This window comes from Cynara cardunculus (genome assembly GCF_001531365.2).
Source record: "Cynara cardunculus var. scolymus isolate 2C chromosome LG 10, CcrdV1, whole genome shotgun sequence".
In the NCBI taxonomy this organism is placed as follows: domain Eukaryota; kingdom Viridiplantae; phylum Streptophyta; class Magnoliopsida; order Asterales; family Asteraceae; genus Cynara; species Cynara cardunculus.
In genome coordinates this window covers 23,755,319-23,776,700 of record NC_037537.1, presented here as the reverse complement: position 1 = coordinate 23,776,700, position 21,382 = coordinate 23,755,319, and the positions used below count along the sequence as shown (strand labels likewise).

At 31.5% G+C, this 21,382-nt stretch overlaps 2 protein-coding genes across 2 annotated transcripts; both read left to right on the top strand.

Annotated features, from left to right (window-relative positions):
• Positions 1-161: 161 nt before the first annotated feature.
• Positions 162-4,129, top strand: LOC112519316. Its single transcript, XM_025127369.1, has 4 exons — positions 162-300; positions 2,980-3,176; positions 3,464-3,615; positions 3,812-4,129. The coding sequence occupies exons 1-4, from the start codon at positions 252-254 to the stop codon at positions 3,897-3,899; spliced, it is 486 nt and encodes a 161-aa protein (XP_024983137.1). The 5' UTR covers positions 162-251; the 3' UTR covers positions 3,900-4,129.
• Positions 4,130-8,553: 4,424 nt separating this feature from the next.
• Positions 8,554-10,505, top strand: LOC112519553 (high affinity nitrate transporter 2.6-like). Its single transcript, XM_025127747.1, has 3 exons — positions 8,554-9,333; positions 9,616-9,731; positions 9,833-10,505. Exons 1-3 carry the CDS (start codon positions 8,554-8,556, stop codon positions 10,503-10,505), a joined length of 1,569 nt encoding a protein of 522 aa, XP_024983515.1.
• The last annotated feature ends 10,877 nt before the right edge of the window (positions 10,506-21,382 follow it).

Below are 21,382 nucleotides of genomic sequence, written 5' to 3'. Positions count from 1 at the left end.
AGCCAAGCGTAAACCAATCAGGCACCACCATTGTGGTTTAACTGTAGGTAGATTTACGTTCTTTTGATCCAACTTTTAAAGTGTAAAACAGCCATACACAAAAAAGCATTTTCATCAACTCTTATAAAAGGGTATACTTGTCATTTGATACCAAGGTCCAAGGATATGGATTATGGAAGATAAGGAAACAGGAGGAACGAAATCCATATACCGGAAGATATTATTTATACAAGAACAAAAAATACTGAAAAATGGAGCTTTCTTTGCAGACCATCATTCCTGTTGCTTCATTAACTACGCGTAAGATCATAAACCCTTTTTCTCTTCGCACTTTTCTCTCAAACCCATACAATTTCCCCATTTTTTAACACTGTTTTCCAGAAATTTCTGTTCGAATTTGTGCTTTTTTATGAATCTTCTTACTTTGTTGTACTCAATCTGTTCCGCAATCACGATTCACCTTCGATGTTTGTAATACTGAAAGGATATATGTAGTCTAAATGAGGGTTAATGATTTATGTTTATTAGGGTTTATGTAAGAATTGTGGGTGGTTGATGGGATTGAAATTAGGGTTTTTGCAAGAATTGTGGAGGTGGGTGCCTCGATCGAAAGATGATTCGTCCTGATTTGGCACACACATGTTATAATTTTCATGATTGAAGGCCGATTCTAATGACGATGGCTGACATTTGGGGTTTTCTGATTCTTTTTTGTATCCTTGGTCAACTGGTTAGTCCTGAGACTTCGACACTAAGTTATTGCAACATAATAGTTTATAAGAACGAATAGTTGTGAATTTAATATTTCATAATTTCAACCTGATTGGTTTGAGCTTGACTCTAAAGGTCAAAAAATATCTGGAGGTCCCAGGATCAAATCCATGGAGGAATAAAAATCCCCTTGTAGTCACGGAGGTTCAAATGCGGCGACTCCGGGCTATCTGCAAAGCAGATGGTTGCCCTGGGATTAGTCGGCTCGCATGGCGGGTTGATATCCAAGTTAATCAAAAAAATAATAATTTGCGAAATTGCTTCTTTATGAATACCACATGGATAAAAAGTGGATTTCACAAATTGTTAAATAGTTATTTGTAAAATCTTGACTATTTCAGTCAATTATGTAGAAAACGGCTATAAAGTAAATTGAGGGATCAAAAATAGCTATTTTCGACAATTTCCTGTTTCTTAGAACACATTTTTTATTGAGATTATGTTTGTATTTCATTTAGCTAAATGTATAGGTTACCAAAAGAGATTCAAGATAGAATGAGGACCAAATAATCTAATTAATAAAAGAAAATTATTGAGATTGTTTTTGCAGCAACAACAAATTGATATGCAGGAGAATATGAATGATATTGATAGATATTTGGTTGACGAATCTATCAATCTAAAGACTCCGTCATTTGATGTTGTACTTTAGTAGAAAGAAAATGCTTGGTTATAACATTTCACTACAACAACATTAGGTTTTATAGGATGACTAAAATCTCTAAGCATTCTAATATGATACTTTGTAGAACGAAAAAAAAAATATCTTATCTAAAATAGTTACAATATGTTTACAGTGATTTTGTGCGTCTTAACAAATTTTTATGACGCTTTTAAAATAAAGTGTCGTATTAGTTATTTTTAATATTTTATACGACACTACTTGAAAAAACGTCCTTTATGGGACACTTCTCAAAATGTTTGTATAATATAATTAATACGACACTTTATTTAAAAATTATTCTAAAAAACTTGTTGAAATCCCCCAAAAAGTTCTATAAACCTATTATAACCTTTTTAGATAGGACACTTTATAGTTTGGTCCTATAAACTTAAGTTTTATCAAGTATTTCATTCGTCAAATTTATGTAACTACTAACCCGCCAAGCCAAGCCAACCCGCCTGAACCCGCAAGGGTTGGTTTGGTTTAGGTTATACTTTTGAATGGGTTGGGTTGTGATTTTTTCAAACCGTCATAATTGGGTTGAGTTGTAAAAATGTCATAAACTGCCGGACCTGAAATGTATACACCCCTAATTGGGAGTTGCATGTGAAATGGGAACTCATTGATTTAAATATATGGGATGGTCTAACATGACAGCAACACAATACTATGCTGATTGTGATCCTACTCTTTAATTAAAACCTTACTTTAACATACAGCAAGTACTCACCAATTTTCCATATTTTTTTTTATATTTACAAGTATGAGATCATGACTTCTGGAAGGGTTGAGGGGGTGGTTACATTAGACTTAAGGGTTTAGGGGTCGTTTACTACCTGCTTATCATCTCTTACCGTGTAAGAGCTGGAGATGCTGCTGTTTACCAAGCGCCTCTAGGATCTGTTTGTTAGCAGCTTAAGGAGCTTAATGGGACTCGATGCTTATTTGGTTAGCTATACATGACTGTTTGATAGTCGCTTAATGATATAGAAAGTGGCTTATTCAGTAAGCTTCTACGGGAAGCTTTATGGAGAAAGCTAATTTTTTTAAACCTGCCTCTTCCAATAAAAAACACACTCACCTTCCCAATCTATACACAGAGATTAATCCATACTGACAACTTTATTCATATAGGAGCGGTTTGGTTGGTTTTTCATTAAGTTCAGTTTGAATAAAGTTGTTAGTGTGGATTAATCTGTTTATATATATCGAGAAGGTTTTTGTTTGGGAGGGGGTTTTGTTTATAGATATAAGAATAGTGTTTTTTAATTGAAAGGCGCAGGTTTGGAAAAATCTTTTTGTAACTGGAAGGTCACGGGTTCAAGTCATGGAAACAAATAAACGGAAGACTGCATACAAGGACTTTAATCCATGATCCATGCAAATCGAACGAGCCTCGGTTACTTTGGTTCAAGCCTTTCTGGACCTAGTGTAGCCGGAACCTAACACTAGTTGGATTTTGTTGATCTTTTTATGAATTTTCCGTTTACACGTTTGTTATATTGCAATGTACCATAACTGGTTACGTTTGGTCTATGAAACAGGAAGGGAATTTAAACTGAAAGAATATAACGCGTTCCCTAGAAGTCCTTACATCCCATTTCTCACGAAACCGAAAGAAACCCTACAGATACCGTATGGATTACCGGAAACGGCTGCTTCTGTAGCGGTTGCTGCCACGGTTGTGGGTGCAGCAGCCACCCTTCTGGCTAGAAGAACCAAGTCTATAGAGACAGCCCAGGTATATGCCTAATGCACCTCCCAACAATACAATAAAATGGGCTTTATGGGACGCCAAATATGTCTAAATGTCTTAATAGACTACTTTATATGATTTAAGTTTATAGGACCAAACAATTGTGCGCGCCATGTGAAGGTGTTACATATTTGGTGTCTTATAAAAGAAGTCTACTTTGACGTTTGGACATATTTGGTGTCCTATAAAAGCCGATTCAGATGCAAAATCCTCGTATTTGTGTGGTGGGTGAGTTGCATCATGGTTTTGATTCTAGTTCATCTGAACCACAGGCTGCTCCAACAAGAACTTGTGATGCTTGTGGTGGTTCGGGGATATGTCCCGAATGCAAAGGTGAAGGATTTGTGCTCAAAAGAATGTCCGATGGAAGTGCCGAGAAAGCCCGATTGAATGCAAAGAACATGGCTACTAGATACACAGCTGGGTATGTATTGCATCATTACAACAAAGTCGGCTTTATAGGACAGCCATATACAATTGTGCATCATATATAAATATGTTACAATACGTTAATAAGACGCTTTTGGGTGTTTTTACAAGTTTTTTTACGACAAAAATGAAACACAGGGTCCTATTAGTCTTTTTATATGATATTATTTGAAAAGATATATATTTGACAGGCTACCGAAGAAATGGAGCTACTGTACCAAATGCTTGTCTTCTCGATCTTGTAAATCCTGTGACGGCAGTGGAAAGTTAGCCCTTTAGTCTTCAAAGCCACTGGGATTTTTCTGAATGTTCTCCAGGTCTTCTGGGATTAGTCGAGGTGTGCGCAAGCTGATCCGGACACCCATGATTAAAAAGACGTTAGGCTATTAGTTCCAAGAAACTTGGAGAGATTCTTGTGCATGCTTGCAATATGAATTCTTTTGACATATTGCTTTGTAAAGATTGTTCTTCTTTTGAAATGCCATTTTGGGATATCTTTTCTTTGAAGTATAAAATATCTATATACTGTAAATGCAACAAATAAATTTACGGATCATCTTCATGTTTGGTGAGGTTCGAACCCCTGAATTCCTAACAGACTAAAGACATAGGCAAAATGATTTATAGCATCTTCATGCTTGATTCCTTATGATACCTTCTTCAAGAATCAAATAAATAGTTTTTTTTTAATGTTACTTGTAACATTGGTATGAAAATATCTAAATAGTTTATTTAATCTTTTGGGTAGATTTTGTACACAATATCTATTAATTAGTTAACCAGAAGAGTGGTGTCTGATTGGTTTGAATTTAGGCTTCAAAGGTGAAACGTGTTGTGGTTATGGAGATTCAAATGCGGTGATTCCGGGCTACCCACAAAACAGATGATCGTCCTGAAATTAATCGGTTCGTATAACAGGTTAATTAAAAATTAAATAAAAAATTAGTTATTATTAATTTTGAACTTTATGACGAATGAATGCATGCATATTAATTAAACGTAGCATGCCACTTACATCACTAGCTACTCACCTTAACCACTTGGTACGGCATTAATCCACACAATAAAACTATATAATATAAACCAAATTAATCAAGCAATATTTATCTTTAAACATAAGTTAATAATATAATGTAGTTGTAATTTCTTAATTACTGTTTATTAATTAATAGGATAAGTTCGTTGAAATCATCTTCTTTTACATTTATATATTTATCTGAGATTCATTCAGATCATATAAAAATAACAATCTTCTTTATAGGCATTTAAAAAGTTCCACACTTATAACTGTTTAGAAAAAAGAATCTGTATTTTGGAAAAATGATGGTTATAAACGTATAAAAAAAATTAAAGAAGTTAAAAACTAAAAACCAAGAAAATACGTAACTACACAATTTAATTAGTTACTACTTCTAGCAACAAAGTGAGTCCATAGATACGTACGATGATTAACATAATTAAAGTAAACTCGATAAAATATATGAACGGCCACCATAAACTCATAATTCGTGTGATGATATCTAATTTTTCTCATATTTGGCGTTTTTAGGTGTGTGTGTGTATATATATATATATATATACACACACACACTTGAGATCATGTGAGACCAAAGGTTTTTCGTGAGACCCGTAAGATCAATTCTCAACCCTTGGATTAGATCTACAATCTAAACATTGATAATCACAAAATTTCCACGAGACTTCTCAATAATCACAAAATTGTCACCGTACAACTTTAGACCATTAGATCATTAACTTATAAAGTTGATCAATGAACATAAATTGGTCTTACGGGTCTTATGAAAAACCCCTGGTCTCACGTGAACCCAAGTCTACACACATATGTATGTATGTATAGAATTAGCTTACAAATGTGACGTTTTATTCATTTAAAAAGAACAATATTTCAAGATCAATAGACTTTGTACTTAAATGTTATCTCAATAGTCAACGAAGGTGGGTATAAAAAAAAACTTCTTTTTCTACTATTAAAATTTTCATTTTGATCGACAACAGATAAGCATAAAAATTCAATAATAAATTACCGTAACATCCTAGACAAGTGTATAAGATATTGTCCGTTTTATTTATATCTGGATTCATGGTTCTGAAACACACCTGATAGAGAATATATCATGTCCCCTATAAGGTAGCCTTAGTTCACCTCCCCAACCAATGTGAAATATTACAATCCACCCTCTTTGGGAATCCAACGTCCTCGTTGACACACCAGTACAGTTTCTAGTTCTGATACCATTTGCAACATCCCAAACAACTTTATCAAATATTGTCGGCTTAGTCCATATTTGGATGTACTGTTTTAAAACGTGTTTGATAGAAGAGGTATCTAATCTCTTATAAGATAGACAACCTTAGTTCCCCTCTCTAACCAATGTAAAATTTTGCATCACCAACCTTGTTGAAAGTAACATAAAGGTTTTGTTTACAATTTTTTTAACAAGGGACTGAAATGGAATAAACAGAAATCAAAGGACCTAAAAGAACATAAACATAAAGTTTAGGGGCAAATTGAAATTTTTTGCCCGTACGGTGTCGTGGTTGAAGTACAACCTTTGACTTTGAAACCGTGAATTATGCAAAGATCCTTTGGATTATTGGAGTCATGACACAAACCCAATACTTTTAAAAATAATACTTTTAACCCCAAAATATTAAACTTATTAAATTTTAGTCTTTTTTTTGTATGCAAAATTGCAAATGGACAAAACTTGTCAATTTAGGGATTGCAATGACGTTTTTTTTCCTTTTAAAAATTAATTTTATTTTGAAAACCAAAACAAGTTGGATCTCCATGACGTAGGACAAAATCGTAATTGTTAATACAATATTTGGTAACTGTTATTGTAAAAACGATATTATATCAAACTGTAAAATGACATTTTATATAAACTTATTGACGCTTGTGAAAAGTAACTGTGTTGGAGGAGTTTATATAAACTTATTGACGATTGGAACCAAAATTCTCAGGGATTTGTAAATAATTAATTCTCGATTTATTATAATTAAAATAATCTTATTCATGAGACTTGATGTTGGATTGGAGAGGCACTTAATGAGATTTTTAGTTTATGTGATTAATCAATAGCGGATTTAGAATTTTTGTCGAACAGGGGTACCTTTAAAGTGGATTACAGGCAACACAAATAGGATAAGCCTTCTAATAATCTGCCTTATAACATTTAATATGATCAAAAAATAAAGCGTTCTATCTAAAGACATTGTAACAAGTTTATCTAGACGCTTTTAAGTATCTTAGCAAGTTTTTTAAGATGTTTTTAATACAAAACGTCACATTAGCTATTTTATTTGACGTTTTTGAGAAAGGTGTCTTATAAATCCATAATCTTATAGTACACTTTTGTTTGTCTAACACTTTTTCAAATAGTGTCATATAAAATAATTAATATGACTCTTTTTTATGTGTTCTAATAAATTTGTTACGATACCTAAAAGCGTCATATAAAGTTATTACAATGCTTTTAGATATGAGAGTTTATTTTTAGGTCATGTGAATTATGTCCTATAAAATGGTATATTAGGACGTTTATTTATTGGTGACATCCTATAAGCCCAATTTTGTTGTATTATCACTTTTTCTAATTATAAATCTAATTAGTATTAATTGATAGATATTACTATTGATTATAAATAAATATTGATTATTAATAATCATCAAATATTGATAAAAATCAATTATTACTGATATAAATAAATATTAATTATAAATAAATAGTGATAATAGTAATAATATTAGTTAAAATGATTAATTAATTTTAACTTTACATTAATTATATGTTAATGTTACTTAATTTATTATTTAGAATTAATTATAAGGTAGTTTGACAAACATAGCATTTAATTTTTTTTTGGTTAATTTCAGTGTATTTTTTAAGTTTTTTGGTTGATATTCCTTGTGTTTTCTAATATGTCGAGCACTGCTCAAAGTTTAGCAGACCCACTTTCATACCCAAATTTTTTTTACCTGCGAATTCAATTAAGAAAGCGTATAGGACCACTCGGACATGAATAGGTCCACCCCTGTAATCAATAATTGAATGTTATATACAAATGACATTACCATAATTAAGTTATTATAATACGAATTTAAAGCTGGACGACCTAACAAATTTATCGACAAACTTGAATGCAACATAATCAAAGCTTAAAAGTAAATCGTTCTAGTTCATAATATTATACTTTTAAAAGGTTTCTTATTAATTTTTTATAGACTTATTAAATTTATCTCTTTTCAAAATTGTCATATAAAAAGACCTATGAGTTATTTAACAGTTGTTGAATGGTTTGACATATAATAATTAAGTGATCATAATTATTAAAAGACTCTTATAATATAGTGTAAAAAGAAATATAATTGTTTAGTAATTATTCAGAATGAAATTAGTGTGCTGAATGGTTAAGAAGACCCAAGATATAAAATCATTTAGATGATTTTAGAACCATTAAAAAATAGACTTATTTTTTTATCAAACAAGATCCATCTTCTTACAATTCAGATGTTGCCTCTTAATAAAATTATTAAGAGATAAACAAACAATCCATGATAAACTTTCTATATTTTATTAGATTGTTTAAATTTATCAATATAATTTATGTATTTATATATATAAAAGAATTAAAAAACATACAAATAAATTAAGAAGATTTTAGTTGATAAAATCAGTGTCGTCTATTTTGTGTGTTATCCCCTGTGGCCAATGAACAAGTCTTTAGAAAAGTCAACTCTCGAAACCCTGCATGTTGTCTATAAATACGCTGAAACACCTCCCATTCATAAGCACACCTACATCTTACTCTTTCTTAGCTTATCAAATATATATATACATATATGTATATATATTCTCTTTACGTTTCTTAATTCATTTCCCACACCTTTGGAGTTCAAGAAACAACAATGGCTTCCTCAGCCACCATCCCAGAAAATCAAGAAAGTACCATATCCATCCCCACCACTACTGCCACGCCTCAGCGGACATTTGCTCTACCGGTGGATTCAGAAAACAAGGCCACAAAAATGAAGATCTTCTCCGTAGCACAACCCCACATGAGAGCTTTCCATCTCTCATGGCTATCCTTCTGCACTTGCGTCATCTCCACCTTCGCCGCCGCCCCTCTTGTTCCCATCATTCGGGACAACCTCAACCTCACTCGCTCCGACATCTCCAACGCCGGAATCGCCTCTGTTTCAGGCAGCATCCTCTCACGCCTCGTCATGGGGGTGCTCTGCGACCTCGTCGGACCAAGGTACGGTTGTTCGGTGATCAACCTCCTGGCTGCCCCTGTGGTTTTCAGTGTCTCATTTGTGGCCGACGCTGGCGGTTACGTGGCGGTCAGGTTCATGATAGGGTTCTCGTTGGCCACGTTCGTCTCTTGCCAGTACTGGACGAGTGTGATGTTTAATGGGAAGATCATTGGAGTGGTGAACGGGGTGTCGGCAGGGTGGGGCGATCTGGGTGGTGGCGTTACTCAGCTGCTGATGCCGGTGCTCTTCCATGTGATAAGTCAGATGCTCGGAAGCACACCATTCACGGCTTGGAGGATTGCTTTCTTTATTCCAGGGTGGTTTCATCTGATCGTTGGGGTTCTGGTTTTGGTTTATGGCCAAGATTTGCCTGATGGCAACTTTGCTCAAATTCAAAAGGAGGGACAAGCTCCAAAGGATAAATTCTCAAAGGTGAGTTACTTATACATGTAAGAGACTCGGTTCACTGGAAACCGTAAAAAAATAAAAAACTACATGACATCCACACGTGCATAAAACCCAAGAAATAACTTCATTTACTTGTACGCACATGTACATACCGTCCAGATTAACGGTTACTAGGATTTTTCTCCTAAACCTCCCTCTCTATATATAATTTGTATTCGGTGTCGATCTTAAGATCACCACATTTCAAGAATATTGATCTCTCTTCGGGTCTTATTTAACCAAGTTTTCTAATAATCGTAACTGCAGGTATTCCGAAATGCAGCGGCAAATTATAGGACATGGATCTTTTTCTTGATCTATGGATATTCCATGGGCGTGCAATTGTGCTTGAATAACGTCATCTCTGAATACTTCTTTGATAGGTAACAAAAAAACTCATTTTTCCGTTAATATTTGTCACGAATAAATCGTTAAATCTTCGTGATCAGGTAGTTGACGACTTCATTTTTCTAATATGCTACAGGTTCGGGTTAAAGCTTCACACAGCCGGTGTCGTGGCGGCAAGTTTCGGGGTGGCTAACTTCTTTACGCGTCCATTCGGTGGCTACGTGTCCGATCTATCGGCTGGTAAATTCGGAATGAGAGGAAGGTTATGGACATTATGGATAACACAAACCCTAGGAGGCGTTTTCTGCATATGGTTAGGGCTAGCCAACTCTCTACCCATCGCCATCTTGTCGATGATGCTCATGGCCGCAGGATCACAAGCCGCTTGTGGAGCAACTTACGGCATCATTCCCTTCGTTTCCCGACGTTCTCTGGGCATTCTATCCGGCTTGACCGGTGCCGGTGGCAATGTTGGTGGTGGTTTGACCCAACTGCTATTTTTCTCCGGTGCAAGGTTTTCCACGGCATGGGGATTAACGTGGATGGGGGTGATGGCGGTGGTTTTAACGATTCCGGTGGCTTTTATCCACTTCCCACAATGGGGGAGCATGTTTTTACCGGCATCAAAGAATGAGAAGTACGATGAAGAGTATTATTATAGCTTGGAGTACAGTGAGGAAGAGAGAGAGAAGGGTTTGCACATCGGAAGTATGAAGTTTGCAGAGAACAGCAGGGCGGAACGTGGGAGGAGATTGGTGGTGGCCGTCACCGAAACTCCGCCGAATACTACGCCGGACCACCATGTTTAAGGGTTCAGAAAAAAGTAATAAACAAAGTTATGTAAAGAAATCAAAAAAATATTGGAGTAGTATAAGCAGCCGTACATATTGTACCGTACTTTAAGGAGCCTTTGCTTATCAATAAATTTTGTATAATATTTTTGTTTATTGTGTTGGTTAAATAAATACAAATGAATTTTTATAAGTTCTAAATGTAAATTCTATCGTGGACGGTTTAAATAAGAGAGTTAAATATCGTAAGAAAATATAAAGAATAGATTATTAAAAAAAATTATATGTGAACCATCGTGGTCACAAAGGGATTTTTATTTCTCATTGGATTTGAACCTGAAACCTCCTAATACTTTTAATTTTTGGAGTCAAGCTCAAACTAATCAGGCACCACCTTTATGGTTTGGTTACGAGACTATTTACGATATAGTGAACATGTTTTTATAAGGTAAGAAGATATTACCCGGTAAAAAAGTGATTTTATCAACCGATACACTTTAACCTATAAATTATGTTGAGTGACATGTTGATGTACTGGGTTGCTTTCTGATTCGGTAAGCGATTCAATCAATTTATTGAAACTAACATTTTACAAAAACAATATTTTTTTTCTACCAAAAGGTTAATTGCCAACAATAGCGACTAGCCCCACACGAAACCAGCCCCTAAGAACCATCCATATGTGAAGAGACATTTCAGAGTTGACTAAGGAGCCGTTTATCAAATACTTACCCTATAAGTGCTTACCAGTAAAATTTAGCACTATTATTTATTTATCAGGTAAGATTTTAGTCCACCAAAATGACATCGCATGCAACAATTTATCCGGTAATCACTTACTGTGGTAAGAGTCGTCGTTCTCACTTACCGGGTAAGACTCTTGGTTCTTGTCTTGCTTTGACCGGGTAAAATTGTTGGTCCTTACCATATTCATCCGATTAGATAATGTGACTTGGCAAACGCTTACCCGAGTAAGCGTTTGGTAAACGGCCCCTAAATGATTATGACTAGCGGGAATGGTTCAAACTCGTCTTCTGCATGATTCAAACTTGAAACTGTTATTTATTCAAAAATTTATTTGATGTTAAGTTTAATTATGTGAATAAGAAAATCTAATACCTATAAGTGTATCACATTTAGAGATGTAAGTTTCATGATGACATTAGATTTACATCTGGTTCTAATTAAGACGACTTGATGATTTATTTATTAAGTTAAGTAATTCAGATCTTCATTAAGTTAGTAATCTTTAATTGGCTGAATGGCATCTTTAATTTAATTATAGTTTTATATTTATATGTCAGACCAATTTGTCATTAACGCGTTAGTTCTAATGTAATGTCCGTGTTTGATTTATTTAATTAAAAAAATGGTGAAATTACATGTATTTAATGGAGATATATATCAATATCACATTTATTTTCAAGTAAGACACTAACAAATAATTATATTTACATTTTTGCTAATAAATTGATTAATAATTAAATAAATAAATCTCTAATTTCGATATATGTCGTCATAATTAGTCTTTAAGTTTGATTAATGTATGTGAAATCGAACATTATAGTTTTTCAATAGGATGGAGTAAATAGAAATTACATAAATATGTATATAATACATGTTCTTTTTGATTAATCTGGATATCCAACTCACTATGCGAGCCGACTAATTCTTGGGTGACCACCCGCTTTGTGGGTATCTCAGAGTCACCGCATTTGAACCTCTGTGGCTACAAAAAGATTTTTATTCCTCTTTGAATTTGAACCTATGACCTCCAAACACTTTTGACATTTGGAGCCCAAACTTAAACCAATCAAACACCACCTTTGTGATTATAATACATGCTTTCAAGTTTTTAAAATTTAATATCTTCTACAAGATATTTAATTTAAATAAAATATTATACTAATTAATGGTGTTATATCTTATAAATCAATATCAACGTTTAAATCACCAATTTTTAAATGTCTTCTACCAATTTTTCGATCCTCAAAAATCAGAAGCAATAGAAGCATCAGCACGTCATGGATCGATCTCTCCACCTCCTTCCGAAAAAACACAATGTACTTCTCCTTTGCGTCATCTCATTCGACGGTTGAGTGTTATTTCTATCTTCTTAAGTAATGTTTTTGTCATTCTCGTTTGAACCTTTTTGAAAGTATGTGTGTATACATGGGCCAGTTTAATAAGAAGACCAAATATTGTGAGAAAGTAAGAAGAGAATGTTTAAAAAAGAATTATATGCAAATCATTGAAAAAATCAATTTAAAGATGCATATGTGAACCGGCGTTACAAATTATTAATATGACCTTGATATATATCTATACTATATTATAAAACATTTGACAAAAACTCTTAAAAACCACTTTTTATGCGTAAAGTACTGTTTATTAATGCATATTACTTAAAACTCAATATTGCAAGTAGATTATGCATAAGTACAACTTATTAAAGCTCTATATCTGAATTCGTGTAACTAACTACAGATAAACATAATCAAATACATGATAAACATCTCATTTTAAATATAAAAAATCTAAAATATAATTAGATAATCATTGAATTCAACAGAATACTTAATTATTATCTTTATAAAATTTATAATATTAAACCAAAAATAAATTATTTTATTATTAAACTTATATTAAATTATAATAAAAAATAAATTAAAAAAATTACATAAAAAATGAGAACTTTTAAATAGTTGATTTAATATTAATTTCGCTTATTTTTTAAAGAAATATAATATTTCATTCAAAAATAAAAACATTTTTTTTTCTCAAAACCACATAAAATCGTATTATAACATCGATAGAGTCAAAATATAAAACAAAACATTAAAATCAATATATATATATATATATATATATATATATGTATATTTGGAGTGCATCTTTTGTGGCAAAGGGGTTGAAACTATGGACCATTGTTTCTTCTCTTGTTCGGTGGCAAACATTCTATGGAGGAAAATATGGGTTTGGTGGGATCTTAAAACTCCCCGTCTATCCTCGGTGTCTGATTTTAAAATGCTGATCAAACAAGTAGGTACTAATCGTAAGGTTGGAGTGACTTTCTTATCAGTGTGCGCTGTAACGTTTTGGCAACTTTGGAAGTGGCGGAATGAAACTTTTCATGCTGAGGATGGTGCGGAAACTAAGAAGAGAGGTGAAGACCCATTCCCTTGTGTTCAAAATGTATCCAAACTTTGGATGGGGAACAAGAATCGTAAGTTCCATCTTAATTGGAATAGTTGGTCTTCTTCTCCTTACCTTGTTTAGTCTCTTTGCTTGTCTTAGGTTTGAGTTTTGCTTTGGCCTTTGTCTGGGGATGTTTTGTTTTTGTTTCTTTTTGTTCTCGCTTGTTGTGGTGGATTTTTGTATCCTCTTGTGTCTAGCTTCTTGTTGGATCTGTTGTTTAATATATTGGTTGGCTTGGTGAGGGTGATGGCCATGCCGAAGCTCTCATCCTTGTCCTTCCTTTTTTGCCTTTCAAAAAAAATATATATATTCAAAGAAAATTTCAATAATTCACATATCTACCTTCCCTTATTGCCTTCCTATGATATAATTAAAAGTAAAAAGGTTAACTGGTTTAAAAGGTAACATGTTACATATTGCTATAATGGGTAGATTTTTTAAAATACGATGTCTTAATAAAAAATAATTTGAAAGTACATTGCTGTAATAAAAAAATAAAAATAAAATATTATAATAAAAAAATTTATGAAAATAAATTGCTATTTCATACATTTAATCTTAATTAAAAAATAAAATTTGAAAAAATAATAAATGTTATATATGGAAAAAGGTTTTTTCCCACCATAAGAAAATGGAAAATGGAAAACGGAAAGGATGGAGAATGGTCAAACTTGAACTGCTGAGGGTTGTGACGCATTTACATTATTAATTTGAAAATTAAGAGTCAACCATGATTTTAAAACTCATTTTTAATATTAGATGAATGTAATAAGATATATTTTTATTTTAATATTTTATTTTATTTTTTGTCTATGTTGATATAAAATCGTTTAAGTGGTTTTTAGAAAGATAATGTTTTTATTTTTGAAAAAAAATACATTTGAAGATATCATAAAAATTTAAAAAAATATATCGATATTAATATCAAATTAAATATTTAAAAGTTCTTGTTTTTTTATATACATTTCTTTAATTCAATTTTTTGTTATAATTTAATTTAAGTCAAATAATGAAATAATTTATTTTTGGTTTGACAATAAGTTTTTGTAAAGAAAATGATTTTGTTAGAACTCAATGATTATCCTAATTATATTTTAGATTTTTTATATTTAAAATGAGATGTTTATCTTGTATTTGATTATGTTTATTTGCAGTTAGTTATACAAATTCAAAWATGAAGCTTTAATAAGTTGTACTTACGTACAATTTACTTGTAATCTTAGATTTTAAGTAATATGTATTAAAACACAGTACTTCATGCATAAAGAATGATTTTTAAACGTTTTTGTCAAATGATTTATAATATAGGATAGATAAAAAGGTTAATAAATCATCCTAATTAAACCATGATACTAAAATCGTATAAACATAATATCAACTTAATTATTAGAAATTATTAAATTTATAGAACAAGATATTTAATTCGACGATAAATTATATCAATTTTTTGTCAAAAGATCGAACAATTTCTTTCCACACACAAAATGTTAAAAAAAAAGAGTGTTTGTGTATCTGGATTTAAATGAAAACGATGATCAAATAAGAAAAAATGAGAATGGACAAATTACATGTGATTTTAATCGTGTTTTATTATTTGACCATGTTATTATTTGATATTTTGTATATGATGAAAGGCATAGAGTATCTCTCAAGTTTTGTCGTTTTGTTTCACAAATTTTCTATCTATTAGTTGGGTTTGTAATCCGTACATGTCTCATGTTAATTGATTCTTTATTAATGTTATTATAAGATATAGTAAGCAGGTATAAATAAATAAATAAATAAATATATATATATATATATACACACACTGATAAGGTATCTGTACAATGTTACGGTGTACATCTCGATCTAAAGCCGATAACGTAAAATGTCAATTATGTTTGACTTTTTTTTATCCATCATGTGATGCTAGCTGAATGTAAATTTTGAATAGATACATAGTACAAATAAGCTTTTATCAAATAAAATCTATCATTCATTCTATATATATATATATATATATATATATATATATATATGGGTGAGTTCAAATAAAAACCACTCAATTTGTAAAAACCGTGAAAACCTCATTCAACCAATCATAATTTTTCATTTTGTTCATTTTTTTATAATTATGAGAGGTTGATTAACCATTTTTATTGTGGAGGGTGTTAATCATGGATATTATCATCTTCATTATTTTAATTTTAGAGAAATATATGAAACAGTTTCATTAAAATTTCATTAAGTAGTATATGAAACAATTTCATAATTCCACATATGAAACAACTTCATCAAAAAAAATATTATATGAAACAATTTCACAAGATTAACAATTTCATGAAAATTTTTCATAAGATTAACGATGGATGAAAGAAGTTTTTAGGGTTTTTACAAATTGGAGTAGTTTTCATTTGATCGCTCCTATATATATATATATATATATATATATATATATATATATATATATATATATGTTGATCACAACCCCTTTGCTTAGAGTTTGCTTCATTAAGCTTTAACCAAGTGTAAATGAGTCATATCATATATCTCTTCAATTTACATTTTTTTTAAACAAGCAAAAATGGTTGCAAAATATGGTCTACTTAAGTGTAGCATTATGTTATAACTGTGAGATGCACTCGATGGTTATCATACACTTATGGAATGTTGTTACGGCTGATAATTAATAAATAATTTTTAATCCATAAGTTATTAAATGATATGATGAAATTGAGTAATTAATAAATACAAAATTTTATTAAAAAATTATATGATAATTATACAAATTAAAAACTTTGGAGATTCAAATTGAATTTTTTAAAAGTTATCAACTTTTCATTTCCGCATGTGTTATCTATACTATATTATAAAACATTTGACAGAAATCTTTAAAAACCATTTTTTATGCATGAAGTACTGTTTATTAATGCATGTTACTTAAAACTCAAGACTACAAGTAGATTGTGTATAAGTACAACTTATTAAAGCTTCATATCTGAATTCGTGTAACTAACTGCAGATAAATATAATCAAATACAAGATAAACATCTCATTTTAAAAATAAAAAATCTAAAATATAATTAGGATAATCATTGAGTCCTAACAAAATACTTAATTATTATCTTTATAAAATGTTATATTATTAAACCAGAAATAAAATTACTTTTTGTTATTAAACCTAAATTAAATTATAATAAAAGAATTAAATTAAAGAAATTACATAAAAAAATAAAAACTTCTAAATAGTTGATTTGATACTAACAATGTTACATTTTTTTCAAATTTTTATGATATTTTCAAATTTATATTTTATTCAAAAATGAAATCATTATTGCTTTCTTAAAAACACATAAAATCGAGATGTATAACGTTAAAATCGTATTATAACATCGACAGAGATAAAAAAAAATAAAATATAACATTAAAATCAAGATGTATCTCGCTGCATTGCCCGATTACCCTTCTAATGAAAATTAAAACATGATATCGTTAAAATACTTGAGATAAGATTCATTCTTAGTTGGATCTATCTGGATTAAGATAAACTCCAACATTAATTAATGTATAGGTCCATTTTAAGCAAAGATTTGTTCAAACCATGTGATCATTAACTTAAACAAAACATTTGTAATAAACTACTAATCAACATGAGACATGCATGTATGTTCATCGATGCGCACAACCGTGTTTATATCATTTTCTTTTTGGGAATTAATCATCGTGGTGCCTGATTGGTTTGAACTTGACTTCAAAAGTCAAAAGTACCAAGAGGTCTCAGGTTCAAATCCAAGGAGGAATACAAATCTCCTTGTGGCCACAAAGGTTCAAATGCAGTAACTCCGAGCTATCTGCAAAGCAGGTGGTCGCTCTGTGATTAGTCGGCTCGCATAGTGGTTTAGATATCCAGGTTTATAAAAAAAAACCATGTATATGTGAGTGTGTGTGGAGTTTTAAATACAAACCATGTCATTATTATAATTATTAGTTGATAACATAAGAATCGGAAACCTTACGTTGTTGGCATGAGGTATTGAATCGAATATGTACTTGTATAGTTGTATATAGGACTCTTGATTCTACACATACATGTTGATGTCATTACGTTTGAACATGTGATAAAGAAACGTTTATGAGATAAATATTACTGTGTTCATTTTCTCTCTTTTATTTTCTTATAGATTATATTATATATTTCTAATCGAGTATGGCCGTACAAAGTGGTTGAGATTCTTACGTCGTGATCGATATGTTATGATAAAGTAACATGTACTAACATGTTTATTGGTTTATCGTAAAATACAAAAGAAATTGACTACGTGATCGGACAATATCATGATTAAAAAAGATAGTAAATTATAAATATTTATTTTCAAAAAGTTGGAAAATGATTGTTTCATATAAATATTTAATTGTAGATATTTATCAATTAGTACGCCACTTCTGATTATGTCACATTTATTCCAAAATACACATATCCTGATTATACCACATTTATTTCAATCATTTGATATTAACATATAACAACAGTTTTAAAACATCCCATATAGAGAGAACCATATGGTTCTTGTTCAAACACAGTAAGATGAAAATTCTTTTTTGAAATAAACTCACTTTATGATAACAAATAGACGCAGATGATAAACAACAAATTTCAGATTCAGAATCACATAATTTAGTTCTTCTTTCTTCCGTTTTCGATTTATGTTTTCTCGGACTCAAAACACACACACACACACAGAGTAAATTTATTTTGTTTCCCTTCATTCATTCTCATCATCCCAACGAGATAACACCAAATATCCATAATAATCATAAACAAATATATGAGGCGGTGGTTAAAAACATATTTTAAGCACATTAACACATCAAACCCCTCAACTTACCACCCTTATTCAAAAACTACCTCGAATTTTATAACCGATAAGCCGGGTATCACACATTCAGTGGTGGTGACAGGAAGCGACGACGATGAGAAGAGGAGCAGCAAGCAAGCAGAAGCAACACTAATTTGATTTTAACGTACAACCAAGTGAATTTTAAATTTTGTAAGGTATAATAACATAGATTGTGGTGTCTCTGATGCCGTCATTTTGTAGACTTTTATCAGGTTTACAAATAAAAGTTGTTGCTCTCGTTTTCAGTCTTGTTCGTCTACTTTGATTTTGAGATGATCATTTCTGACTATAGGTGAGTATCTTTTTTTTTTTGGTGATAATGATATTTAATATTTGATTGATAGCGTTAACATATTCTTATTAAATACTGAATCAAAACTTTTATTTATTAATTAATATTGAATTTAAATACGTATTAATGATAGATATCAGATAATTAACACTGAACTTAAATATCGTAAGAAGATGAGAAGAAAAAGTTAAAAGAAGGTCTATATGTGATCAGTTAATGAAAAAATTCATTTGAAGATTTATATGTAAATCCATATGAATATGTAACGTCGGTTCATCTATACATCTTTAAATAAGGTTTTTGAGATTTTTTCGATGATTCACATATGAATATTTCATTAACTTTTATTTCCTAAATTCTCACGATATTTAGCATTAAGATTTGAACTGACCTCTATATATATGATTTAAATAATTCAATATGTCATTTTGGTTTCTTATATGAATTTAAATTGTTAAATATTATCAACTAATTAAGTGATATATGATAGAAACATATTTATCGTCATAACTTGCACATTAAAAAAAGGTTACATCAACCACCCCGTGACTCATAAGGCTAGCTTGAAGATTAACCATTCCATTGTGCCACACCTCAATTCGTATAAAACATTGCTTAAATCATAACATACAATTAATGCATCATAATTGATAAGATTCTTAAGGATGAAATTGTAATACACTGAAAACTACTTAAATGTAAAGCAATTTTTTGTCCCCTCAATATAATATAGTTATGTATAGGGCTCTTAACGAACCGAACAAACATTAACAGAGGCTTGTTTATGTTCGTTCGTTTAACTTAACCGAACAAACGAATGGACACAAACGGTAAACGAACGAAATTCTTTGTGTTCGTGTTCGTTCGTTTAAAAATCAGGTGTGTTCGTGTTCGTTCATTTAAAAATCAAGTGTGTTCGTGTTCGTTTGTTAACATGCTAAACGAGTGTAAACGAACGAACATAAACGAACGGGCTAAATTAACATAAATAAATATTATTTGAATTCAAAGTAAATAAATAAAAGATTATATATTAAATTTAATATCTAAGCGAACGAATATAAATGAAAGTAAACGAACGGTAAATGAACGAACGAGACTCTTGTTCATGTTCGTTCGTTTAACTAAATGAACAAAAAAAATTATTCATGTTCGTTCGTTTATTAAATAAACGAACATAAACAAAGTTCCCGTCGAACGATTCACGAACGGTTCACTGAACGTTCGGTTTATTTACAGCCCTAGTTATATATAACAAAAGAACTTAAAATTTTCGGCCATCGTGTTCCCAATCATGGCTTTCTCATTACCTTAAGCATCTTTTTGATCCCTTTGGAGAAAATGTTTTCTTCAATATGAAAGTTATTTTACAATTTCTGTTGGAAAAAAATGAGTTTGTGAACCACAATGGTGACGCTTGATTGGTTTGAGCTTGAGCTCCAAAGGTCAAAAATGTCTGGAGGTTCCAGGTTCAAATTCAAGGAGAAATAAAAATCTCATCCGGGCCACAGAAGTTCAAATGCGGTGACTCCGGTTTGCAGGTGGTCGCCATGAGATTAGTCGGCTTGTATAGCAGGTTAGATATTCAGGTTAATAAAAAAAATAGTTAAATATTAAAAAAAATTTATCATAAAAATATTAAATTTCAAGAAAAACTAATTAAATATTAATTTTTGTTATCATAAAAATAATTGTTAATTAATTTGTTTTTGTAATACGATTATGAATGAGCCGACGATCGTTGGTGGGTCAACTAATACTTAACAAATTAGAAATTAAAAGAAAAAAAGAGACATAAGATTTGTACGGTCATTGGTTACTTATATTTGACCTTTTATTTTCAAATCAATAAATTAGTTGTATGGAAAGAAAACATATTCCGAACAGGTTGGTGCATAATTTATATAGTTTTTGAAAATTTTCTATCTTTTCTCCCGTTAATCCGGCCATTTTCGTACATACCTTTTTTAATTCATTTAATAGATGATTTTTAAATTATTGTTATTCCCGATTCCTTTAGATAGCATTTGGTACGCAGACATAATTGAACAGCACAAGACAGGACAAGAGAGTAGAACTGGACATGACAGGACTGGACTGGGATAGTGAGTTTTGTCCCGTCCTGTCCTGTCCCATCCCATATACCAAACGCAACCTTAGGGTGCGTTTGGTACGTGGAACAGGGTGGAACAGGACAGGACAGAACACACTTGTCCCACGTTTGGTGTGTTTTTAAGTGGAACTAACTGGAACTAACTTGCACACACATGGGACACGGGTGTTCTACCTCTACCCCTGGAACTAAGTGGAACAGACTTTTTTTTTACTAATCTACCCTCCATCGCTCCTCCATGCTCACTCGCTCCTCCAATGCTCAGAATCCATTTGCAATCGCTCCTCCATTCTCAGACTGTCTCCATCGCACCCTCATCGTGCGTCCTTCCCCATCGGCGACGGCGACGGCGACGGCGACGGGAGGTTTGAATCGATTTCCTTCTCCATCGCTCCTCCATGCTCACTCGCTC

Coding starts and splice junctions, on each gene's coding strand:
- LOC112519553 (XM_025127747.1), top strand. CDS start 8,554: ATGGCTTCCTCAGCCACCATCCCAGAAAATCAAGAAAGTACCATATCC. Junction 9,334..9,615: donor CAAAGGATAAATTCTCAAAG/GTGAGTTACTTA, acceptor TCGTAACTGCAG/GTATTCCGAAATGCAGCGGC. Junction 9,732..9,832: donor TCTGAATACTTCTTTGATAG/GTAACAAAAAAA, acceptor AATATGCTACAG/GTTCGGGTTAAAGCTTCACA.
- LOC112519316 (XM_025127369.1), top strand. CDS start 252: ATGGAGCTTTCTTTGCAGACCATCATTCCTGTTGCTTCATTAACTACG. Junction 3,177..3,463: donor AGTCTATAGAGACAGCCCAG/GTATATGCCTAA, acceptor TCTGAACCACAG/GCTGCTCCAACAAGAACTTG. Junction 3,616..3,811: donor GCTACTAGATACACAGCTGG/GTATGTATTGCA, acceptor TATATTTGACAG/GCTACCGAAGAAATGGAGCT.